At 26.2% G+C, this 26,344-nt stretch overlaps 10 protein-coding genes across 10 annotated transcripts, besides 4 other annotated features; 5 read left to right on the forward strand and 5 right to left on the reverse strand.

Annotated features, from left to right (window-relative positions):
• Positions 1-104: 104 nt before the first annotated feature.
• EHI_124500 (tyrosine kinase, putative) lies at positions 105-7,838 on the reverse strand (the record flags this gene model as incomplete). Its single annotated transcript, XM_649751.1, has 1 exon — positions 105-7,838. The coding sequence occupies one exon, from the start codon at positions 7,836-7,838 to the stop codon at positions 105-107; it is 7,734 nt and encodes a 2,577-aa protein (XP_654843.1).
• Positions 7,839-8,827: 989 nt separating this feature from the next.
• Positions 8,828-9,491: a repeat region.
• An 86-nt stretch (positions 9,492-9,577) lies between these two features.
• EHI_124510 (uncharacterized protein) lies at positions 9,578-10,292 on the forward strand (the record flags this gene model as incomplete). The annotated part of the gene is made up of 2 exons (XM_649750.2): positions 9,578-9,938; positions 10,045-10,292. 2 exons carry the CDS (start codon positions 9,578-9,580, stop codon positions 10,290-10,292), a joined length of 609 nt encoding a protein of 202 aa, XP_654842.2.
• Positions 10,293-10,495: 203 nt separating this feature from the next.
• Positions 10,496-11,219, reverse strand: EHI_124520 (ras-1, putative; the record flags this gene model as incomplete). The annotated part of the gene is made up of 2 exons (XM_001913585.1): positions 10,496-10,986; positions 11,090-11,219. 2 exons carry the CDS (start codon positions 11,217-11,219, stop codon positions 10,514-10,516), a joined length of 603 nt encoding a protein of 200 aa, XP_001913620.1. The 3' UTR covers positions 10,496-10,513.
• Positions 11,220-11,785: 566 nt separating this feature from the next.
• EHI_124530 (HEAT repeat domain containing protein) lies at positions 11,786-12,712 on the forward strand (the record flags this gene model as incomplete). The annotated part of the gene is made up of 1 exon (XM_649748.1): positions 11,786-12,712. The coding sequence occupies one exon, from the start codon at positions 11,786-11,788 to the stop codon at positions 12,710-12,712; it is 927 nt and encodes a 308-aa protein (XP_654840.1).
• An 82-nt stretch (positions 12,713-12,794) lies between these two features.
• Positions 12,795-13,637: a repeat region.
• Positions 13,533-17,506: a repeat region.
• A 28-nt stretch (positions 17,507-17,534) lies between these two features.
• Positions 17,535-18,187: a repeat region.
• Positions 18,188-18,309: 122 nt separating this feature from the next.
• EHI_124540 (uncharacterized protein) lies at positions 18,310-18,633 on the reverse strand (the record flags this gene model as incomplete). Its single annotated transcript, XM_649779.1, has 1 exon — positions 18,310-18,633. One exon carries the CDS (start codon positions 18,631-18,633, stop codon positions 18,310-18,312), a length of 324 nt encoding a protein of 107 aa, XP_654871.1.
• Positions 18,634-19,371: 738 nt separating this feature from the next.
• Positions 19,372-19,818, forward strand: EHI_124550 (uncharacterized protein; the record flags this gene model as incomplete). Its single annotated transcript, XM_649778.1, has 1 exon — positions 19,372-19,818. The coding sequence occupies one exon, from the start codon at positions 19,372-19,374 to the stop codon at positions 19,816-19,818; it is 447 nt and encodes a 148-aa protein (XP_654870.1).
• A 93-nt stretch (positions 19,819-19,911) lies between these two features.
• EHI_124560 (AP-2 complex subunit mu, putative) lies at positions 19,912-21,156 on the reverse strand (the record flags this gene model as incomplete). The annotated part of the gene is made up of 1 exon (XM_001913586.1): positions 19,912-21,156. The coding sequence occupies one exon, from the start codon at positions 21,154-21,156 to the stop codon at positions 19,912-19,914; it is 1,245 nt and encodes a 414-aa protein (XP_001913621.1).
• Positions 21,157-21,706: 550 nt separating this feature from the next.
• Positions 21,707-24,043, forward strand: EHI_124570 (uncharacterized protein; the record flags this gene model as incomplete). The annotated part of the gene is made up of 1 exon (XM_649777.2): positions 21,707-24,043. One exon carries the CDS (start codon positions 21,707-21,709, stop codon positions 24,041-24,043), a length of 2,337 nt encoding a protein of 778 aa, XP_654869.1.
• A 72-nt stretch (positions 24,044-24,115) lies between these two features.
• EHI_124580 (UDP-N-acetylglucosamine transporter, putative) lies at positions 24,116-25,300 on the reverse strand (the record flags this gene model as incomplete). Its single annotated transcript, XM_649776.2, has 1 exon — positions 24,116-25,300. One exon carries the CDS (start codon positions 25,298-25,300, stop codon positions 24,131-24,133), a length of 1,170 nt encoding a protein of 389 aa, XP_654868.1. The 3' UTR covers positions 24,116-24,130.
• Positions 25,301-25,511: 211 nt separating this feature from the next.
• EHI_124590 (uncharacterized protein) lies at positions 25,512-26,261 on the forward strand (the record flags this gene model as incomplete). The annotated part of the gene is made up of 1 exon (XM_649775.1): positions 25,512-26,261. The coding sequence occupies one exon, from the start codon at positions 25,512-25,514 to the stop codon at positions 26,259-26,261; it is 750 nt and encodes a 249-aa protein (XP_654867.1).
• Positions 26,262-26,344: the final 83 nt, after the last annotated feature.

Below are 26,344 nucleotides of genomic sequence, written 5' to 3' on the forward strand. Positions count from 1 at the left end.
AAAATGAATTTAGTTCTTCTCAAATCTTATTTTTCAAAAAAGAAAAATTATAAAGAAATAAAATAATTAATACAAACTAAAAAATTAAAATAAATTATGTTTAATTAATCTTCACTTAAGAGTGTATTAAAAGCAAAATTTAAGACTTGCATTATTTCATTTATACTTAATCTTTCTTGTGGATTATTTTGCCAACATTTACAAATTAGAATATAATACCAATCTGGCATTCCTTCAGGTTGTAATAACCTTTTTCCATCACAAACAAAATCAGCAATTTTCCATGGAAATTTAAATTCTTCAACTGGATATGCTTTATCCCATTTCCATATTTCATATAATACAATAGAAAATGAAAATATATCAATAGGAGTTCCATATTTTGATTGACATAAGATTTCTGGAGCCATATAAGCAGGTGTTCCAACTGATTTTGTAAAGGTTATGTTTGTTAATAATAAATTAAAATTCCTTGAAGATCCAAAATCTGTTAACTTTGTATTAACAGCAACACCTTCTTCTAAAGAAAATATTAAAATATTATCAGGTTTAATATCACGATGAAGAATTCCATTTGAATGAAGGTATTGAATACCTTTTGCAGTATCTATCATAAATTTAATTTTTAATCGAGGTTTTAAATGTAAGTTTTTATTTTTCATCAAATCTCTTAATGACCCATACTTTGCAAATTCAGTAACAATACACATCTTACTTGGAATAAATACTGCTCCATAGAAATAAACAATATAGTCTGACCTAAACTTATCTAACATATCAATTTCTTTTTCAAATTCTTCTAATTCATCTTCTTCACATTGTAATTGTTTTAATCTTTTAATCGCAACTTTATTTCCTCTAAATATTCCAAGATAAACAATTCCAAATGATCCTTCTCCTATTTTCTTTTCTTCTATTAAATCATCGTAGTCAATATGAGTAGACATTTGTGTTGTATAACTGAATGAAATAATATCATTCATTTTATATTTTTTATGTGAAGAATTAGAAATTATAACAATTGAATCATTCATACTTCCTGAACATAATGGTGTAATATAAATTTCAACTTCACATGCTTCTCCTTCAGGAAGACATATAGTTTGTGGGACTATTCTTAATGAATATTTAGGATATTGTGTTTCAATATAAGTAAATTGTATAAAAATTTTATTTTTTGAATCATTACCAACATACAATATTGTTCTTGATTCTACACCTACGGGTAATCTATCAGGACCTTCATCAAATAAAAGTGATTGTTTATCAAATACTAATGGAGAATAATTATTAAATTTATAAAAATGAATATTAGAATATCTTATTGAAAAAATGTTTAATCCAGAATCAATATTAATATATCCACTTGACAAATCATTTTTTTTATATTTATTAATTTTAATAGCAATGTATATAATTATACCTATTATTATTGCTGAAATTGATATAAATATAATCAAACTAATAAGTATAACTGCAATAATATTAACAGTACAATTATTGTTTTTAAGATGATAAAAGAATGAACATTTAGTACATATTTGACCATCTGATGTAATACAATGTTCAATAGTTGAAATAGAAACACATTTTTGTTTATCATTTTTATTTAAAACATATTCTTTATTACATTTAATACATTGTATCGAAGTACAATGCTTACAATTAGCTTCACATGTTGTACAATGAGAGTCTTGAGTAATTCTATATCCATTTTCACATGAAATACATCCAACAGTATAATCAACTTTTAAACAATGTTCAAGCTCTGAAATTGGAGAACATTTCACTCCATTAAGATAATATCCTTCACTACAATTAGTACATCCAGAAAAAGAACATTGAATACATTCACCAAATACCTTACAACTTGAACAGGTTGTTTTATTAATAAAATAACCATCTTCACATATAACACAACCTGCATCATTGAAAAAAGGTATTAGACAATGTGTTTGATTGGAATATATACACAAATAAGATTGAACAATGTATCCTTGATCACAACTGATACATCCTTGTGATGTACAAGAAGTACAATTATCTGGACAATTAACACATTTCATTGAGTCATCTAAATAATATTTTGTTTCACAAAGTGAACAACGTCCATTTTTATATTCGACACAATGAGCTTGTTCCATCACTTCATTTGTTATTTTCTCACATAATCCTCTAACTAAAATAAATTCAGATAAACATTTTTCACATGTATTTTCATTTAAACAATAAGAACATCCATCAATACATTTTGTACATTGACCCTTGCTTAAATAAAATCCTTCTTCACATTGGTAGCATTGTGATTTGTTTGTTGTTTCTAAACAATGACATTGTTCTTTAGAAATGCATTGACCATTTGAAAGAATAACATAACCTTCTTCACATAGATGACATGTCTGTTCATCACATAATAAACAATGACCATAACGTTCTGAACAATTGTGACAGATTCCTTCAATAGATACATATCCATTTTGACATTTTGATTGTTTTCCATAAATATATAACTCAACTGAGCTTGAATTAATACAAGAAATCCCATCCCATGTGGTATTTTTCTCACATAATATACAAGTATTATTATCACAAACTAAACAATTTGATGGACATGGTTTACAATTACCTGAAGATACATCAAATTGATATCCATCTACACATTTCATACAAACACTGGTTTTCCATTCACATAAATCATATGATGAAGACAAAACACAATTATTCATTGTATTTAAAGAATAATTGGTCATACAACTGAGGCATTGAGTGAAATTACAAGTATTACAAAATTCAAATTTTTTTGAACATTCTTTACAAATACCATTTTCCAAATAATGAGTTGAACTACATTGATAACAATGAAAACCATATGAGATACACAATGGGTCAGTGGGTTCAATAGTTGAACATGTTCCATTTGCATTTCTGTAATAATGTGACTCATCACATATTAGACAATTTGTTGTTTCAACAAAGTATTGAACAAAACAATTTCCATTTGGTTCAATCAAAAATGAGTTACTAATTCCAGTTTTGAGAATAGAATACATTAAAGGATTTGTTGATAAAATTAATGTACCATCAGTAGAATAAACATTAACTGGTGTATCTAACATATTAAATGAAAGAGTGGAGTGTGTTGTATTTAATATTAATTTTTGAACATTTTGTTCAATTGATATAGTCTTTTTAATTATATCAGTAATTATGATATTCTTTTCAATAATTAATGTTGAAGGATTAACTCCATTCAATGAATAAACATTGTTAGAATAACTTGATTTAATTGTTACTGTACAATTAGGACTAACTGCATTACAGGGACATGAATAGTCAGGATAATCGTTAATATCTACATACAAATAATCACCAGTTACATAACAAAATTGTTGAATCAAATTGAGTTTTCTACAAGTATTTTCATTGTCTTCAGCACCAAGTAAAATAACTCGTTTATCACATGAAAGTGGGAATGTACTTTTAATACTTCTTGATCCAACTCTAACTAATATAATGATGTTGTTTGTATTATTAATCTGAGGATTTAAATTAAAATAAATTTGATTTGGGGATGGGTTAATAGAGAAAACCTCGTTTTGAATATCATAGTCTGAAATAATTGAATTAAGTTGAATTTGATTAACAGTTTCTGTGATAGAGATTGTATTATTACTAAATACTAATTTGTTAATACTGATATCTGTTAATATTTTGATTGGATTTGTAACATTAAGTGTATTAATCAAATTTCCTTTTAAACTTGTTTGTATTTCTGATTGGTGTATTTCTAATAAATCAATATCATCGAAAGTGATTATATTATTTGAACATAATGAATTTAATGAAATACTGAAATGGTTTGATTTCATTGTTACAATTCCACTTTGGTAAAGAATAAGATTTGACTCTAACTTAAGTTGAACCTTTTCACAATTCATATAAAGTTCATTCTGTGGTATAAAATAACACTCATTCCCTTGACAAGGGCAATAACTTATACTAAATGTTGAATTAAACCATTTAGAATTAATATTACAAGTCACTTCATTATTAATATCATTTATTGGACAAATTCTCATTAATGTTTCATTACTTAAATTTATTTTTTTGTATTTTTCTTGTATTGTTTCTATAACACTTCTAATCTTTTTAGATGAAAGTAATTCAAAACATCCCATCTGTTGAGGATCTATTTCAATTTTATTAACATTCATTTTACCAATTCCCCTTTCTTGAAAAATAACTTCTTTATTTATATTACTAATTAAATGCATATTTAATTTATCAATGGTCATTAGTTCATTTAGATATATACGAGAATTAGAATTTACATTAATACTATTACATTTTATAGGTGTCTGGATGGTAATATCAAAATCATCAAACACACATTTATTAAATGAAATAAATAAATTTCCATTTATTGTTGTAGTTGAATCGGTAAACAAGAGACTATTCCAATGAGTATTATTTTTTTCTATTCTCAATTCTTTTCCAATCACTACTAAATTCCTTGTTATTTCTGCTTGGTCATAAAAACAATCAAATACATCAAATGTGTCTGAGTCATTAATTAAACTTGTCTTGCAATCACATCCAATACTATTATTCTTAAACCCAAATCTTGAATAATTATTGTCATTACACACTATTCCAATAATACCAGAAAATATTTCACAAGTACTATTTGATGCAATAAATAATATTGCATTATTATTAACATTTGTAGTAATTAAGTCTTTAATGATGCTCTTTTGAGAAAACCTCAGATATTCAACTCTTTCTGGATTGTAAGAAAAGTCTAATGTTTCAATCCTGATATTAATATCAAATATAACAGGTGACTTATGTTTATAATAACCAACAGTCATTTCTTTTCCATTTATAAGAGTCATGTCAGTTGTTCTAACATCAATTTCTTTCCATTTTACAGGAGTGTCAACAGTAAATACATTATTATTAACAACAAGTGTTCTTTCAGTACTGAATTCTAAACAATCGTTTTGTACAAAAATATCACCTTTTCGTTGACAATCACAATTAATAGATTTATTAGTTACCAACGTATATCTATTTAATGTTCCTTTACACTGAAGAGAAACAGTTTGTAACTCATTAGATAAAATACCAACAAAAAGAACCTTTGTAGAATCTAGTGTAGTAATAACTTCATTAATGACAATATCATTTCCAAAGTTAAGAAAAGGATTGTAGTCATTAATTACCAATGTAGTAATCTCCATTCTCCCATTCAGCTTAAAATCAAATTTTGGTTCAAAACTTGTTACATTAAGAAAGTGTGTTGTTAACACAATTGGTTTTGTAACCATTAACATATCCCATTGTTCTGGGCCTTCGTATATTGACTCTGAATTAATAATAAGACACAAATAAGGAGAATATAATAAACAGTCCCACTGACCAAATGTTGAATTACTCCATACACAATCACAACCAATTTGTTGTAATGATATTCTGTAATATTTATCTTCTATAAAACAATTGGAATAGAAAGGAGTAGGCTGTTTTATAGAAGATAGGAAAAGTACTTGGTTAGTAATATTAAACATTATATCTATTTGTGAAATTTGAACATTTCCATCAATTTTAATTTGTGGAATAATATCTCCATATTGCATTAGTTTAATAAATGAATTATTACCGAAAATATTAAGGTTAGACAAACATTGGATGGTATTTATTTGAACTGTATTTAAGTAAAATGAAATATCACCTTTAGGAATGATTTTATTCCAATCACTTTGTATTTCAACTCCATCTTCTATAAGAACATCTCGTGACTTAGAATAATCTGCACAGTCCCATAAGTTATAATTACTTGTTAAATTCAAAATTTTATCTTTTGAAGAACATTCACATTTTGAAGTTAGTCTATAACTAATTCTAAATGGACTTATTTCACATGAACTAAATGTGTTTGTTGGATTTGTTAATTTAGAATTTGAAATATAAAACCAATCATCTGGCATAGTGACAGTTTCTATTGATGTGTCCCAAACAGCCACTTTATATTTGTCTGTTATATTTAATAAAGTAATGTAATTTCCATAAACTTGAATATTTCCCATAGCCACTATAGTTGATTTACTTTTTAATAATAAAGTTGATTCAGAACCAATACACCGAATCTCTTTCCATGAATAATTAATAGTAATATTATTCGTTGTATTAATATAAAGACTATAAACATTAGGATTCAATAAACAATCCCATTGCTCTATTTCATTATCAGAAGAACTTTGAATAGAACAACCACATCCAATTTGATTTCCTTTAATCAAATATCTTGTTTGTTGTGGATTTATTGAACATCCTATTTCTATAGCTTCTGGAACTGATACTGAAAATGGTGCTATAAAAACAATTGCATTTTTATTTTCCATAATCACATTAGAAATATTTGGAAAAACGGAAAATATTAATTGACATTCATTTGTTATATACAAACTGTAAAATATTGTTTCTCCATCAACATGAACTTTTCCCTTACAAATAAACATATCTGCAATTAATTGATATCCATCACTGATGTTAATATTAACTGAATTCTCAACAGACACATTCTTCCATTTCATTGTTTGTTTAAGAAAAATGTCATTAGTAATCATTAAATTCTTTGAAGAAGTATTTTGGCAATCCCATTCTTTAAATGAAGTTAATGTTGAATCAGTTGGAGTACAATAACAAAGAGAAGTTGATTCTGAAGAAACAATTCGATCATACCCTTGATATAATTCACAGTGACTTTGTTTTAATGTAGAAGGTAATGAAACAATATTCTTAGCATAAAAGAGAATTGAGTTTACACTGAGTTTAGTATTAGATAAAGAACCAATCTTGATTGAATCAAACCAACATAATTTTGAATATGTTAATGTACCAATTTCTAAATTACCAATAAATATAGTTGGAGTTGATTCCCATTGATTGATAATTAGAGTATTAAAAATTATAAGATGAATATATTCTTTTTGAATAATTAATTTCTTCCATGTATTTGTTGCTGTTAAATTATCTTTATTAACAATTAAATTAAAATAGTCATGATAATATAAACAATCATTATAATTGTATTGAATGTCTTTCTCTAATACACAACTACAATCAGAACCTTCAGTATATCCATATCGTAACATATCTCCCATATTACATAATTGTTGAGGTTGTTTACCCATATTTTCAAAGTAACAAGGTTGAACACTTTTCTCTCCTATAAAAATAGCATTTGTATTAGTTGGTAATGGATGATTTTGATCATAACTACTTACAAATACCCAAGGATATCCTGTAACTTCAAGAAAAGCACTTGGAAATGTTTTAGTTTTAATATCCAAATACGGTTGATTGTCTGTGTGAAAATAAAGAGGAGATGAAGTTGTTAATACAATAGGTTTATTTGATTTATTTGGTTGTTTAAAAATAATTCTTATTGAATCTGATGCAAATGAATGAATCCAAAATTTCGCTTCTGTATTTCGTTGTTCAATGATAAGTGTTTTTAGAGAAGTTCCTTTGACAATAGTAATAAATTTATTACCTGACCATTTTTCATTAATAATTGTCAATTCTTCTTCACATTGATCAAAAATGAAACCATCACATGCACTTGAAATTTGATCCATACATATGTCACTCTGGATTAATCCATATGATTCATATGTTGGTTCTAACTCATTCCACGTTCCCCATTTCCATCCATTTCTATCACAAGATGAAGGTTGTTCTTCAATTAATACTGTGACATTATTAGGGTCGTTACAATATGTCCCACTTCCAAAGCAAAGTGAGACAATAATATGAATGAATATGAATAGCATAGTTTAAAAAAAAAATAAGATGACTTTCAAAAGCTTTATTTTTTTCCTTTTTCTCAGTTTTCTAACAATCATTTTACTAATTGAAATTTCCTCTTTTTTTTCTTGAATTATCTTTTTTATCTTCTCTCTTACATTATTAAACATCTTTTTTAAATAAATAATTTATATATCCTCACCAATTTTACTCAAAACTATGAAAAATTAATAAACTCTTGATTTTAAATGAATTTTACTCTCTTTTTGTTTATTTCAATATATACAATTATAAGAAGATTATTTGAATATTCAAAAAATAAAATGGTAATGTTAAATTTAAAATATTAAAGAGAATTTTCATTTTATTTTTCTTATTGAGGATAATTTAAATTTAGTTATTACTCATGTTCAATTGTCTTTTTATTAAAACTAAATGACGTTATTTATTCCAATAAATGAAAATCATAAAATCCATAGTACAATAGAATGAATAAAATTAACCAAATTGTAACAATAAACAACTGACTCTTAGTAAATAAGAATTATTAATTTGTTAACTTTTGTTAAATCCAAACTCAGGGATTTACAAATATTTTTTTAAAATAAAACTAAGTTAAAAGATACTAAGATAAATGAATTGATTCTTAAGAAACGAGAGTTGTATATTTTATTATTATAAAGAGTAATTACCTTATAAAAATAAAGAGTGAAAAAGGTTGTTTTGATAAAATAATGTAAATTAATATCATTTATCAGAAATTTGATAATTTTTATTAGAATTGATTATTATACTGTCAAATAAATATATTGAAACAATTAGTTAATTTCCAAACTAAAAGTAATAAAACTGAAAACATAAAATAAAGAGAAATACTTAAAAAGATAAGATAAAGAAGTTGAAAGATAAAATAAGTAAAATAAAAGAGAAAGAATAAATAAAAAAAAAGAAAAAGAGAGTATAACGTTTGATTCTATTAATTTATTTTTCACTTATTTTATAATTGTATTATTTAAAAAAAAAAAAAAAAAAGAAATCAATTATGATTAACCTTATTTTTAGGTTTTTCATCATGTTGAGAAGTGAGCGAATCAGTTTCTTCAACACGCTTTATTTCTATTGAAATAAAGTTTTTGCAAGCATGCTCGACTTAAATGGTTCCTCATTTAAGTTGCTGCCTGACTTTTATTTTGATTTTAATGAGTAATATAATATTTCTCATTCTTTATATTGTTGTTTTAAGGAGAGTATATCCATAACTTACTGTTATAGCTCATCTCCTTTAACCTTCGACACACCTTAAAGAAACCCTATTCCTTGATAATATCCTTATGTTTAATTTTTGTGCAACAATATCAATTATATATGCGTCTTCTTTAATAAATGATAATTCTTAATACATAATACCTCCTTAGTAAATAATAATCCTTATAATTAATAATGAATAACAATACACGTTAATGAAGAACAATACACCTCAATGAATAACAATACATGTTAATGAATATTAATCTTTTATAATAATCACTTCTAATAAATATTAATAATAATAAACAGTTAGTGTTGAATAGATATTATCTCACCAAAAACACGTCATGACCAGACGATAACTGGGAGATTCGAAGCATGGGATTATTTTAGGGTTTCATGTGGTGTCTCTGACGTGCCATCTTCGAATCCAAAATTCATCACTTGAAATAGAAAAAATTAAAAAAAAATAAAAATGAAAAAAACTATAATTAATTAAATTTACAAACATTAATCAATGAGTGAAATAGTCTTAAAACAATGTGTTCGCCATTGTCTTAATTATCCTGCTAATAACTGCTATGGGTATATTTGTAATGGAGAAAAAGTTATTGCTGTTTCACATGCACCTTGTCTTCCTCCACTTAACTCTATTATATATGATGAAATAGCAGAAATAGGAATTGAAGCCATGTATGTTTCAAGTACAACGTCAACAGTTCCACATCCATATCTAGAATTTGCTAAACAAAAATCTATCCCAATAATTTATTTAATTTCATTGTATAATCCTTCTAAACGAATTCAAAAATTTAAGTTTAATTCTAACAATAAGTGGGAACCAACTACAATTGAATGTGAATTAAAAGGAGTTATTGGTGATAAATCAATTAAAGAATTTGAATCAATCTATGAGAATTCTTATTAATTTACTCATTTTCGGTTTATCTTTTCTCTTTTAGATCTTAAACTTAAAATTCATAGTAATGTCTGTTCCATCTCTCACTACACCAAAAGTTCAAATTTATATTAATACAACTGGGGTTGAATTTGTGAATGGTGAAGAACAATTAGAAAAGGGTGATAGCACTTATGTTCAAAAGCAATCACCATGTATCATTGATTATTCCAAACTTCTTTCTCAACTTGAAGAAATTAAGAAACAAACTGATCAAATGTTAAAAGACAAACAAAATCTTTGCAAAGAACTTGGCATTGATTTTACTATCTAAATTGTTATTTATCGTTAGGTATAAATTTATTCTATTTCTTTTTAAACCCTTTTGGGGTTTAATCAATTCACCTTTTTTATATTGGAAAATTACTTTCTGACTAAATACATTTCCTATTTTTATGAAAGAAAAAAAAAGAATGACAAAATAATAACTATATTAGAAGAAATGAATTTTTATTTTGTATATTGAGACCAAAAGAATATAATATAACCACTGATTTAGAACAAATAACATTTTTTCTTCTCTTTTTGCTTTTTAGGACCACCTTTACCAGCTTCTTCAGGTGCATCACTGTTTTGTTGTTTACGAATTTCACGAACAAGAGTATAAAAAGCTTCCTCAATGTTTAATTTATTTTTAGCAGAAGTTTCAATATACTTAACACCAAGTTCAGCAGCTTTATCTTTTCCTTCTTTTTCACTAACATCACGATCTTTTACTAAATCGACTTTATTAGCTACAAAAACAATTGGAAAAGATGTAGCTTCTTTAACTCGAAGAATTTTATTTTGATAATTTTTAATACTTTCGAAACTATTACGGTCAGTAACACTATAGACAATTAAGAAACCATGACCATTACGGAAATATTGATCAAGCATTGAAGCGTATTCTTCTTGACCAGCAGTATCAAGAATATCTAATACACAAATACGGTTATCAACAGTTAATGTTTTTCTATAGCAATTTTCTAAAAGAATTAATAACATTTTTATTTAATTAAAAAGACATAAAAACAATTTTGTTTCTAAGTTTAGTCTTTTTCTTTACTACTAACAAAATTATAAACAAACCAATTGTTGGATCATAATCTATAATAAAATGACCTTGTGTTAATTGAATAGTAATAGCAGATTTTCCAACACCACCATCTCCAACAAGAACTACTTTATGTAATTCTACTTTATAGTCTTCCTCCGCCATTATTTAGAATAAATTCCTTTTTCAGTTCACTCTTTTACATAGAGTTTCTTTATATTTTTACTTTTCTCATTTTATACCCTTTTCCCGTTTTTTTTCTCTTATTTTTTCTATTTTTTTCTTGTTTTTTTTATAGCTTATATTTAATTTTTTTTTTGTTAACTTTTATTATTTATTTTCTGTTAAGTATTTTTAGTTTTTATTTTATTTTTAGATTACTCTTCTATTTTAATCTTTTTCATTTTGTTTCAATTTTCTGTTTTCTTTACCTCATTAATATCAATCCTTTATATCTAGTTCATTTTCTTAGTTATTCAAGGGGTCATTTCTTTGGTGATGTGGATTAAGTAACTAAATCAACCACCAAATAAAAGATAAGTGTTATGTGAAAAATTTTATTACTTTTATATTAAGTAACTTGAAACTTTAAACAAACAAATATTACTGGGATTAAAAAATGTTTTTAAATAACATAAAATAGGATTTAAAATTTTTAAATTTTAAGAAAAAATTAAAAAAGAACTAAAAAATACCAAAAAAATAAAAAGATTTAAAATCAAATAACAAGAATGGCTGATTCATTGTATTATTCAGATAGATTAAAAGCTGTTGAAAGTTTAGAAAATCCTACTTTAGAACAGTTATTCCCATTTTTAGGAGATCAAGATCCATCTGTCATTGTTACTGCATTAAATAAACTTCCAAACCAACAAACACCTTTATTAGTTGAACCATTAAATGAACTAGCTAATAACGTTAATCCATCTATTCGTTGTGTTGTATCAACTTTAGTTTCATCAACTCTTCCACATAAAGAAGCTGTTGATTTAATTAATAAACTATTAAAAGACGATTCTTCAGATGTAAAAATTACTTCATTAACAGCTGCTCAAACTTTACTTGAGTCATGTAAATTAGAAGACTATTTTAGTTTAGTTTCTTCTATTATTTATTTAACTAATGATCCAGAATGGAGAGTACGTTCATTTGTTCAATTATTATTACCAGAAATTGTTTCTTTTATTGGTGCTGATCTTGCTCAAAAAGTTATTCCAGTTATTAAAAATGGTCTTAAAGATTCTTGTCTTGAAGTTCGTAGACAAGCTGTTTTATCAATGGCTGATATGGTTAAAATGTTTGGATCAGACTGGGGAAGAACTTACATTATTCCAATCATTTCATTATATTATACACATCCAAATTATAAAATTAGACAATCTACTATTGCAGCAATGGTTGAAGTTGGATGTGTAATGGGAAAAGACTCTTTCTCTACTGCATTCCTTCCAATGATCTTAAATTTAGCATTTGACTCTACTTCTAATGTTCGTTTAACAATTTTACAACAGTTGGGTGTTCTTATTCAAAGAAATATTTTGGATCAAGGTACTGTGAACTCTCGTATTGCTCCATGTGTTGAAACATTATTAAAAGATAAAGACAGTGATGTTGTAATGATGGCAAATAATTTAAAACCTCTTCTTCATCCAGAGTAATAGTATTCATTTATTATCACTTAATTTTTTTCAATTTTCTTTTTCATACTTTATTTCTTTTATTATTTAAATAAACTCTATAAGATGCATTACAGGAGACACCACAAAAAATACAGAAAAACAAATAAACAAAGAAGAAGAAATTCATATCAACCAAGAAATATAAATGACAGAAGAATGAGTGAAAATAAGTATTATCTGTATGGACAGAGATACATGAATAATCACACTAATCATTACAATAACAATTATTACCATAACTATCACAACATTGATGATACAAATCGTTTCACTCATCACTTCATTCATAATCATCGTCATAAACACTTTAATAATAATTTCAACAGAAATAAACAATATCAATATAATAGAAATAAATATCATAATAACACTCAAAGAAGGTATAAACAATATCAAAATAAGAAACAAAACAGAAATAAAAAAAAAGAAATCATTGAAATACAAAACCAAGAATATTGGAAAAGACTCTTTGAAGAAGAAATTAAAATACTTACACCACAAGAAGTAGAAGAAATTAAAAATACCAAGATTAAAGAATATACATCATCAACAATATGGAGAAGATGGTATTTTCTTGCACGAGAAAAAACAAAAACAATCAGAATGGAAGAAGAAACTATTAGTATGACGATGGAAGAAGATGATAAACAATTCAATCAAATAGAAATAAATGATAATAGAATATACAATAACTATGTAATGAGTATTGAAAGTGAAGAAGACGATGATAAAGATTCTACGAGAGTAGAAGCTAGGCTTGCTGAGGAGAAGAAGAAGCTGGTAGAAGAGGAGAAGAGGCTTGCTGAGGAGAAGAAGATCACTAAAGGAGAGAAGAAGAGGCTGGTAGAAAAGGAAGAAGAAAACAGTAAAAAGAAAAAAAGAGTAGAAGAAATAGAAAAGAAAGTGGAGGAGGATATGAAAGAGAAAGAAGAAATGAAAAAGGAATTACAAATAAAAGACCAAACCATAAAAAAACTAACTAAGGATATTATGGCATTAAAGAAGAAGCATGAGAAGGAGATAAACACAAAAAACCACGAGTGTGATAAAAAATATTCAAATTCAATGCTGAATCTGAAAGGAAAAGGTCTGAAGTAAATAATTTAACACAACAATTGCTCTTCCTGAAAGATAAATTATCTAAATTAGAAAACGAAAATACACAAGAAGAAAAGAAGAAAGATGAGGTAAATTACAATATAACAGACTCATCAGAATCACAAATAGTAATTGACCTCTCCCCCAATGTGGTAGTAGCTGATGAAATATCATCAAGTGAAGATGATCTTCCAAAAAAAAGAAAGTTAATGCAGAAATCCATTGAAGAAATTGATATTCAGCATAAGAAGATCACCACATTTGAATTAGACAATCAAAAAAAACGGGGGAAGCAAACAGATAGAAAAGAAGAAATTTTAACACTTTATAAATGTTTTGTTTTGAAATTATTTGAAAGAAAATTAAGAGGTCAACTTAAAGAAGAAATAATAGAAAGATTAATACATGAATTTGGAATTAAAGTAAATGATATTAATGAATATAAAGAAATATTAAAGAAGACATTTAAAATAAAGAATGAAATAAAAAGAGAAATCAATAGAATAATGGAGGAAGAAATAATAAAACATCAATGGAAAGATAATGAATTAAAATAAACAATAACTAGAATGAACAAGAAAGAAGAAATAGAAGAAGAGGAAGTAATGAAAATATTTAAAGAAGAAGAAATGAAAGAACAAGAAGATATACAATTTATTAACTACTATTACAATAAGAAGAAAGTACATCAAATAATTAATATTATTAATAAAAAATGAAATATTAATCAATACATTAGATGATTATTACCATTATATTAAATCAGTATCTTCCACTATTAACATCATGAATAAAAATAAACAAGAAAGAAGTGGAAAGAGAAGTATAGAAAGAATATTACAATCAAAAATATGTAGATTAAGAGATTTACTCCATAATAAACAATATATGAAATTAAAAAGAATATTACATATTAAGAAATATGATATATATCATATTAAAATAAAAACAAATAAACAAATAAACTATTATAAATACCTCCGAAAGATGAAAATAATAGAAATAGAAGCAAGAAAGAATAATTTGAAAAGAATAAGATTGAATTATAAAATGATGAAATATGGAAAAAGACAACATCTAAATAAGCCTAAAGAAGATGAATATCCAGATAATATCTCCACTATTAATTTCTGGAAATGAATCTATGAAACTAATACCAATATAGATTTCCTGAATATTAATTTATATGAAATATTAATTGAAAACAGAATTAATAATAGAATGGCTATAATCACTCCCAATGAACTAGAGTGTGCTATTAAATTTATTGCTAACTGGAAGGCACCGGGAGTTGATAAAATACAAGGATTTTGGATTAAATATTTAGAACAACCAAAGAAATACTTATTAAAATTATTTAATGAATGGTTAAATAATCCTAATGAAATCCCTCTCCATTTTATTCAAGGAAGGACAATATTAATATATAATAAAAGTAATAAATTGGATCCACAGAATTACAGACCAATAATTTGTTTAAATTGTCTGTTAAAAGTGTATACATCAATATTAAAGATGAAAATAGAAAGCCAATTGATGCTAAATCCAATTGAAAAACAATTATCATTAAATCAAATTGGATGTAAGAAATACACATATGCATCAAAAGAAGGATTATTATACAACACTATAATCAATCAATTATTAATAAAGGCTAAATGGAAGTGGTAGAAACATATTATGACGTCTCCAAAGCATATGATAGTATTAATCATCAATGGATTAAACAATGCTTAATATATTTTAATATCCCACTTGTAGTAATTAATAGTATATTATATATATTAAATAATACATATCTTAATTTATATTATAATCAAGAAAGTGTAGGTATTATTAATGTAGAAAGATGAATAATACAAGGTGACAGCCTATCTCCACTCTTATTTGTATTATCTATTGATGTATTATCTAAACAATTAGATAAACAAATAAACAAATTAAATAATAAAATGAATGGAGAAGAAAAACAAGTCAAGTTAAACCACATATTGTATATGGACGATTTAAAAATAATGACTAATAGCCTCGATGAAATGGAAAAAGCATACAAATTAACTAAAGAAATATTTAATGCAATAGGATTAAAAATTAATGTAGAAAAGAGTGGGATAATGACTAATATTAATAGTCAAATAAATAGTGAATTAGCTGAATTACCAAGAGTAACTAATGATAATCATTATAAATACCTTGGTATTGAAATATGAGATAAAGTAAATATTAATAAATACTGTACAAGAATATTAAATGATGTATCTTCTATTTTATCATCATTAAACACTATGAAATATAGCATTCTCAATACAATAAGAAAGATTAATAGTGATATAATCTCAAAATTAAGATATGGATTTTGTATTGTCCCATGGAAACTAGGAGAATTGGTGAAGATAGATAAACAAATAAGAAAATCATTGATTCACCTCCAATTATATAGTAGAAATATCCCAAAAAGTAGACTATATGTTAAAATAAATGAATTGGGATTAGGATTAATGTCAGCAAGAGATGAATGTGCTAAAGAATTATTAAGAATATATTTAAAATATAAGTGGAGATCAAGCACAGAAATATGAGAAACGATAGAAACAATAAAAGAAAATCCAAATGGAATAATTAAAAGAATGAAGAAAACATTTGGTAAGAAGATTAATTTTAATGAATTAATGAATGTAATAGAAATAAATGAAAGAAAGCACAATGTAAAGGAAATATTTGAATGGGTAAATAATGAATTAAATGAAAGATATTTAAATGAATGGAAAGAAAAGAAATGTGGTGAATATATAAGATGTGCAAATGGCACTTTTAATGATAAGAAATTAACAGTAGCCACTTGGAGGTCATTAAATATAAAAAGAAATGCATTCCTCCAAATAGTAAAGATGCAAGAAGGAGTAACTATGACAGGAAATATTAAATCAAAAATACTCCAAAATGATGCTTTAAAATATTGTAAACATTGCCCTAACACAATTGCATCTATTAATCATATATTGTTATGATGTAATGAAAAAGAATCAAATATTAAAACATGATTATGTTTGTAAACAAATATTTAAAGACTTATTAATTACACATTTTAATGAATTTGATGCTATCGACTTTAATAATCCTCCAAAATGTATTTATAATGATAAAATGATAATAACTTACATTATTGATTTATTGGTTAGTGACAATTCTTTCCATGCTAGAAGACCAGATATATAATATCAAAATATGAAAGAAAAGAAAGGATATATTATAGATGTTGCTATATGTCAAGATAATAATTTAGAGTTAAATTATATTCACAAAATAAATAAATACAAAGATTTACAAGAGAAATTAAGAAATAATAGAGAATTAATATATGTAGAAATAATACCTGTTATATTATCAATAAATGGATTAATACACAAAGAATCAGCAAGAAGATTAAAAACACTAAAATTACAATTAGACTTCCCCTAAATCCTACGAACAATAATAATAAAAAATATGAAAGACTTAATGTTTTACACATTCAATTCTGGCAGTACATTAGAAGAAGAACAATCTAATGTGAGTGTGTTAGAAATAAACTCTATTACACCAATAGAGCATATTGAAGAAACTGAAATAATCACTTCTCAGTATGAAGAAAATCCAATTATGGATATATCTATCATTTGACCTTTTTTTTTTTTTTTTTATTTAAATAATACAATTATAAAAGTTCGAAGATGGCACGTCAGAGACACCACATGAAACCCTAAAATAATCCCATGCTTCGAATCTCCCAGTTATCGTCTGGTCATGACGTGTTTTTGGTGAGATAATATCTATTCAACACTAACTGTTTATTATTATTAATATTTATTAGAAGTGATTATTATAAAAGATTAATATTCATTAACATGTATTGTTATTCATTGAGGTGTATTGTTCTTCATTAACGTGTATTGTTATTCATTATTAATTATAAGGATTATTATTTACTAAGGAGGTATTATGTATTAAGAATTATCATTTATTAAAGAAGACGCATATATAATTGATATTGTTGCACAAAAATTAAACATAAGGATATTATCAAGGAATAGGGTTTCTTTAAGGTGTGTCGAAGGTTAAAGGAGATGAGCTATAACAGTAAGTTATGGATATACTCTCCTTAAAACAACAATATAAAGAATGAGAAATATTATATTACTCATTAAAATCAAAATAAAAGTCAGGCAGCAACTTAAATGAGGAACCATTTAAGTCGAGCATGCTTGCAAAAACTTTATTTCAATAGAAATAAAGCGTGTTGAAGAAACTGATTCGCTCACTTCTCAACATGATGAAAAACCTAAAAATAAGGTTAATCATAATTGATTTCTTTTCTTTCAAGTGATGAATTTTTTTTCTTCTCTTGAATGAATTAAAAGTAAAATATAAACAAATCAAAATTACAAAAAAACACAATAAATTGTACAATATTCAACTTAATACGAGAGACTTCTTCCTATTTAATAGCTTTGTTGTTTCTTCCATTCTTCTAACCTTCCAATTGAACTAGAACAAAAAGAATGATCGAATGACTTTTGGAAGTGAGCTTCCAATGAATCTGCTGATTCGTTACTATTAACATAATCACAGAAAACGATATTTGTAAAATTTGATTTGATAATTGACTTATTAGCTGAACGAGAAGGTGGGTGTGGAGGTGATTCAGCATTATCGATTTGTACAGAATCATTCAAAGAGTCATTCGACTCATTGGCAATATAATCAGAATAGCTAAGAAGAAGTACATCATCAAGAACATCCTTTAGATTTGTTGTTGAAATCATAAAGACTAGAGACTTTGATTTTTTAAGATGATTAGATGGTTTAAATCATCTTCAAAGTGAGTAGTTGAAAGACGAAAAGAAAGAAATCAAACAATTTTTATTTTTGGATTTTCACTTTTTTGTGAAATTAGGACAGGATCCCAATAATCACCTTATTTCCCGTTTGATTCTGATAAAATTTTTGGAATCAATATTAAGAGTTATGAAAAAGTTAAATGAAAAGTGAAATCTAAAAATAATTTTATTAAACCCATGATGAGATAAATTTTTTCTTTTTTCAACAATAATAAGGCAATATACCTTATATATGTCTAAAATTATGCTTTTGAGTTGTAGATTGATAGTTTTTTGTCTTTGTTATTGTTAAAAAGGCCTTTTCATCAGATTTGAGTCAAAATGTTTTATAAATACTTATTGTTCATCTTTGTCTTGTTTTGTAGTTTATAGAATTTTTGTAATAATGCAAATAAATCTAATATTAAATTATTTAATAATCTAGAACTTCTTTAAACCTCAAAAATAATGAATAATCCAAACTACTTGACGTAAAAGGGTTGGTGATGTTTTTTCTGCGTTTTATATAAATAACTCATCTTCGTTAATTTATCCGAAAAGAAACTAAGAGGATAAAACCTTAAATTGAAAAGACTATAAGTTAAGAGTAATTTATTTTCATAAAAGAAGCAAAAGATTCGAGATATGTCCAAAGTGGATAGTGACCACTTCTCTCAAACTCAGATGAAAGATGGTTATAAAACAAAAAGATATTCTATTGGAATAAAATGTCCTTCTTCTCTAAACCCAGAATGGGAAGATATAAGTCATACTATTCAGCAAAGAGTTCAAAAATTAAATAAAAAATTTCATAAAGACATTAAAATTGAATTAGTTCAACCAAGTCAAGTTGACCATATAATTGAGCAATCAGAAAGTGAAGAAGTAATTATTGAAAACAATAGTAATGAAAGAAGAACAACAAGAAGAGAAAGGAGAAGAAAAAGAAAAACTAGGAAAGTTCAACTTCAGGCAAATCAAGAACCTCGAGTAAATCATACTCACCAAAGAATTATTACAATAAGAAACAGACAAGAACTTGAAGCATATTTATTATCAATTATTTATATCATCTTTGTCTGTTGTGTTTCTTTACTTATTGCTTTTGTCATTATTATCATTTTGATCTGAATAGTAAAAAAAGATATTAAAATGAATTGAATTTATTACTTTGGTTTATTTTATAAATTTAAAACAAAAGTTTAAATAGTTCTTGTATTAAAATTAAAGACGATATTGAATGGCACCAGCTTTTGTAATATATCTTACCCACTTAATAGTTTTATAGTCTGAAGCAATCTTCAAATAACGAATTTGTAAACCGGTAGCAGTTAATGCTGGAATAACAAAGTCCATCAAAATTGGTGGTTTATCCCATCTTTGTGATTGAGTGGTTTGGACTAAATCAACATCAACAGTAATAGTTTGTTGTGTCTTTCCATTAAATCTGGAAATTCTCCATAATATGGCTGCATGTTCTGGATGATACTTAGCACTTCCAGCTGTACAACGAGTCTTACACAAAGCAGCATTCTTTGGAACTGGGATCTTAATACGAACATTCTCACCATATTGTAATTCAGAGAATAATGCACGAACATTAATATCAAGAGATAAATGAGTCTTAGAAGATTCTTTAATATTATGTAATAATCTAAATTGTTGTGAAATGTTATCAGTTGTTCTGTATTTCATTAAGTCAAAATCTCCATCTGGTGGAATGAAATTAATACTTCTGTCTTGATCAAAACGAGTTAATCTAACACATTGGTGGAAAGTAACATCAGCTAATTGAATTGATTTCTTTTGTGCTGAGTCTCCAAGTAATAAAGCTTTATCATTCATACCAAGTGAACAATCTGGCATTCCAGATAATTGGGTTCTCATTTTAATAACTCCATTGACATCATTAGAAAGAATAGTTCCTTTTGCAGATACTGTTAAATTAACACTTTCAATAACATCAAGGAATAATTGATTTTTCTTATAGAAAATATCAGGTGATCTCCATGGAATTTGACCTGTAGCTTGAATAGCAATATTTCCTCTTTGAACAGCTTTGGCTTTACCAAATGTAATAAGTGATTGTAATTCATCTTTAGTACAAAATTGTGGATAACCAAAGTCAAGAATTTCATCAAGTAATTCATAAATCAAAACATATTGACTCTTAATAGTGTTTTCATCAATAGTACTGAAATAAGCTTGGAATACTTCAACAATTTTATGTAACACTTCAAACACAACAGCAGCATTATTATTACTTCTTGCTAAAGCAACAATATATAATGAATTAACTCTAATATGATAAAATACAGTTGACCCAACAATCTTAACTGGTAATACATTTTTTTCTGTTAATACATATGACCTAAATGCAGAAGCTACTCCTTTCATCACATCATCTCTATAGATTCTTGAGATGAGAAGGTCTCCCTTCGCATTCATGAAGAAGATAGCCGAAATCATAAGAATAGAATAACAAGATTTGAGTTCCTTGCAGAAAAAAAAGAATTTTCTTAATGAACTTCAAGTGAAACTAGTTCTATAATTTATTTTTATAATTTTTACCATAGTAATGAATTAATTTATTATTTCTTTATCTGATACTAATAATTCGGGATTTGTTTCATCTCAATTTTAAGAGCTGAAAACTCTGTTGAAATGGAAAAAGAAAAAACAAAAATATAAAAACTTAATTGTTAGATAAGAATTGTTATTCAAAATTTATCAAGAAAAACATTTTGAGTAAAACAAAATAGTGTAAAAATAAAAACGATGTAATAAAAAAAATCACGAAACGAAATTGAAGAGAACGAAGGAGTAGAATTTTTGTTTTAAAAGAATATTTAAAGAAAATAATAATTTAAGAATAAAAAAGAAAAAGCAATTAAAAATAAAGGGGTTGCTGCAAACGTTGTGCAAGTCATAAATACTATCACCGACTCTTACTAAATGTTGTATTAACAAAAAAAAAATAAAAATTAACTAAAACTGAAAAGAACTTTTATTAAGTTGTATGTCAAACAAACAAGAAATACTTTCTTCTTCAATTCCCTCTCAAGAAAAAAAAGACGAACTAACTGAATCTTCATCCAGTTGCCTTACAACAACAGAATCTATGTTAGAAGAAAGACAAGATGAAAAGACAGAAGAAAATGGATCTCCTTTACTTTCTGGATCTTCTAAGACAGATACATCTGAAGAAGAAGTAAAAGAAAAAAAAGGGAAAAAGAATTTTCTATCTAAAACTGTTGGTGGTATTGCAAAAGGAACTAAGGCTGTTGGACATGGTCTTGTTAAAGGTACAAAAGTTGTTGGACATGGAGTAGTTAGTGGAACAAAAGCAGTGGGACATGGAGTAGTTAATGGAACAAAAGCAGTGGGACATGGAGTAGTTAAAGGAGGTAAAGCAGTCGGTCATGCTCTTAGTAAAGATGAAAAAGATAAGAAAAAAGAAAAAACAAAAGAAGAAAGTTGTTCAGAAGGTGAAATTATTGTTTCAGAACCTTTACTTGAACAAGAAACAAGTGGAAGTGATATTTCTCTTATAGACTCACAAAACCTTCAAAGTATAAATCCAAGTGATAACAAATCAATAATTTCAAATATCAATGGAGATACTGCATCATATACGTCTGCTTCAATGAATACAGAAACTAAAAGTGTTAGTCAAAGCTGTGCAAATACTGACACAGTTTCTGTTACTTCATTAGATAAAACAGAAAAAGAAACAAAAAAAGAAAGTAAGTTTAGAAGATTTGGTAAGAAAAGAAATAGCTCGAATCCTGATGACCCTACACTAACTTCAGGATCCCAAAAAGCAGATGAATCTTCTTCTTCATTAGAAAAATCAGAAAAGTCACATAATTCAAAAGACTTATCCAAGAAAACACCAGAAAAGGAAGATAAAGAAAAGAAAGGTGTATTTGCTTCAGCAGGAAAATTTGTAAAAGGGTTGGGTGAATCAACTAAAGAAGCATTAACATTTAGTAATGAAAAGAGTAACGAGGAAAAAGCAAAAGAAGAACAAGAAAATTTAATAGTATTACAATTATTTAAAGAAAATGTCCGTTGTTTTGATAGTAATTCAGTTGTTACATTACCATGTGAATCATTAACTGGATATAAAAGAATGAATAAATCTAAGATTACAAAAAGAGATTTAGTTTTTGCTATGTGTAGTAATGCAGTTTATCGAGGAACAATTAAAATTGATTCTTGGAGTACAATGGAAATGCCAAAAGACACTTATAAAGAAGGAGTATTTGGTGATTCATTAATTACATTAAATGTTAAAGAAGATGGATATTTTATTGAAACATGTTCTGAGTCTGTAGATCAAAAAACAGATTTAAAAAATTTCACTATTATTGATTTTGAATCTGATTTTCCATTTTATAAAGAATTTTTTTATGGTAATGACCAAGTTAAGCATTATTTATCTAAAGAAGAAAATGTCATTTGTTCTATTCAACGTTTCAGAGAAGTTTCTCGTTGTATTTTAAGAAATAATCAAGGGGTTACTCGTTGTCTTATTGGAAAAGAAGAATCAGAAAAACCACAAAATTATAGTAAATTTTTCAAAGACCCAAAGACTGTTATTTGTTTAAATAATACAATAGAAATTGACGAAGAATTACTTGAAATGGAAACTAAGTCTCTAATAACCCATTATAAATTTGGGGTTATTTATGTAAAACCTGATCAAACAGAAGAAAATGCAATATTTAGAAATACTCCAGAAAGTTGTTCTCCAGCATTTTGGAAATTCTTAGATCTTATTGGTAATAAAATTGAACTTAATGGATGGAGTGGATATAGAGGAGGGTTAGATGTTAAAACAGGAACAACAGGAGTAAATAGTTATATTTCTCATTCAAATAATTTTGAAATTATGTTTCATGTTGCTCCTTTATTACCTTTATTACAAAATGATGAACAAGCTTTAGAAAGAAAAAGACATGTTGGTAATGATGTTGTAGTATTAATATTTAAAGAACAAAGTAGTCCATCTGATAGATTTGATCCAAGATGGTTAACAAGTCATTTTAATAGTATTTTCTTAGTTGTTACACCAGAAAAAACTACAGAAGATAATAATAAATATCATGTTACTGCTTGTACAAAACCATCTATTAATCCATTCCCACCTTTCATTAATGAAACAGGTATATACAATCATGACGATGAATTTAGAGACTTTGTATTAAGAAAATTAATTAATGGAGAAAGAATGGCAATGTTTTCTCCTACTTTTAAATTAAATTATAAGAAAACTATTAGAGAACAACTAAAAGACTTAAATGAAAGATATTACAAGCAAGATCTTCTTTCGCAAATTAATTTCTTCTAATATACTTTTTTTTGTTGTTCTCAAACAAATTTTATTTATTTTCCATATATAAAAAATTAATTAAATATTATCATAAAAATTTCTAATCTAATTTTCAAGGTCATCAATAATAAGTTTTGATTCTACTGATGGTGCTTCAAGCTCATCAATAGTTAAAACATCAATATTATTTTCTGCTCTTTGTTCAGCTAACAGGGATGCATTTTCTGTTTTAATTGATTCTTCATGTTCCAATTCATTTACAGGTTGTTCCATAGCAATTGCATCATCATGGCTCTCTCCAATAACAGGCTCTGGGTTTTGATAAGACCAACTTGCTCGTTGGTCATTGTAATTTGAAATTGAAATAAGTACACCAATTGCTCCAAGGCAAAACTCAAAAGAAATTGGGGTATTAAAAATAAAATATGAAAGAGTAGTTGTACATACAATAGCAACAGAAACAGCAAATCCTTTGACTATAACATCTGCGTATGTCATAACTAATGCAACAAGAATACCTCCTACTGACATAACAAATATCATAATCAAAGTATAAATGGAAAAGTCATGGAAAATTCCTTTTTGGAAGACACTTACAGAATCAAATAATACCAAATTAATAATAGAAAATACAATACTGTAAATAGATAACTGGAAATTTCGTTCCCATAAATTTAACTTTGGACTATTATCTACTTTATTCTTTAAAATCTTTTCCATAAATACTCCACTAAATCCACTTGCAGTAGCTGCAAGAAGAGCTGCTCCAACTCCAATGAAATAATGTCCACCTTCTACAGCACTGTTTCCTGTTGTTGTTCTACTAGCACTTTCTACTGTAATGACTGCAAGAACTAACGTTGCAAGGCTTCTCCATTGTGTAGCTGTTAACTTTTTACCAAGAATTAGTACTGAGAGAATAGCAGCAGAAAGTATTTTAACTTGAGTAAGTACAGCATATAATCCAGGTTGAATATTAGCTAATGACACTTGACATAATATGTTTTGGAAAAAATAAATAAATGCAGGTATACTTGAGATTAGTGAAGTCATTATTAAATATTTTAAATGAGAAAAAATAATTACATCCTTACGGGTAAGTACAATTCCAATGATTGAAATAACACATTTAGTAATTTCACTTAATAAAATTGAAGCACTTGTAGAATATTGTTCTTTTAGAATACCTCTTGAATAACGAGTAATCAATGAAAGAGATGTGTTTTGAATCGTTAAAGCAACAAGAAAGATGATACTTAAAATTGCTTGGTTCATGAATTGAATTATGAGATGTCTTTAGGTTTGATATACTTTTTTATTTTTCCTGAGATTATTCTTTGACTAAAATTCCATTTTTTTGTTTTTTTCATTGATTTTTGATATCTGCGAATAGGAAAAGAATGTCAAAAAAATTGAGCTATTGAATAATATTTGAATAAGAAAACAGCAACCATTTGTCTTATTAACTGAATAATCTGATTTTAAAATGTTTAACGATAACAACAAAATTCTTGATGAAATAAATTATCAAATGATTTCATCATCTCCTAATAGAATATTTAATATACTTCAAAATTATAAAAAAATTTTCTTTCATATTATTGTTCATCATATAATTCAAATTATTGCGTTATTAATTTGTATAATTCTCATTTCAACAAATTTCTCTATAACAGAACATCCTTTAGGTATTAAAATATTAATTAGTGAAATGGTTTTTTCTGTTATTGCATTGTTTATTTATATTTGTTATCTTCCATTATTATTCATTGCTTTTAAAACTCATCCACTTTTTATTGCAGACCCTAATGGTAAACCACTTTTTGCTAAGATTGCTAATTTGGTTCATCGGTTTTACTCATTAACTCTTGGAATAAACGTTATCCTCTCATTATTACTTTCTTTTAGTTTTAATCCAACAGGAAGTTTACATAAAAGAAGTGATGGTATTTATTCGACACTTGTTTGTTTCTTAATATTCCTTGGACTTTCTTGCGGTGAAATTCAAAAACCTTTATTGTTTATCACTCGTAAAATAAAATCAGTTGAAATTAGTTTTAATGAACTTGAAGTAGAAGAACCTTTGAAAGGGTCTTCTTTTGCTGATAAAATTGGTGTTTTTACTTTGGGATATAATTTTATTGGATTTCAGTGTTATGTCAAATATCATTTTGACCCAAACCAGCCTACAATACAACCAGAATTATATCTTAGTGGATGGGTAAAGAATTTCTAATTGAACCTTCTAAATGATTATTGTTTCAATAAGAATAAAAAAAAACAAAATTATTTTTTTTTTGTTTTTCTCAAATGATATGT

This window comes from Entamoeba histolytica, genomic scaffold (genome assembly GCF_000208925.1).
Source record: "Entamoeba histolytica HM-1:IMSS scf_1104750518195 genomic scaffold, whole genome shotgun sequence".
NCBI lineage: Eukaryota > Evosea > Mastigamoebida > Endamoebidae > Entamoeba > Entamoeba histolytica.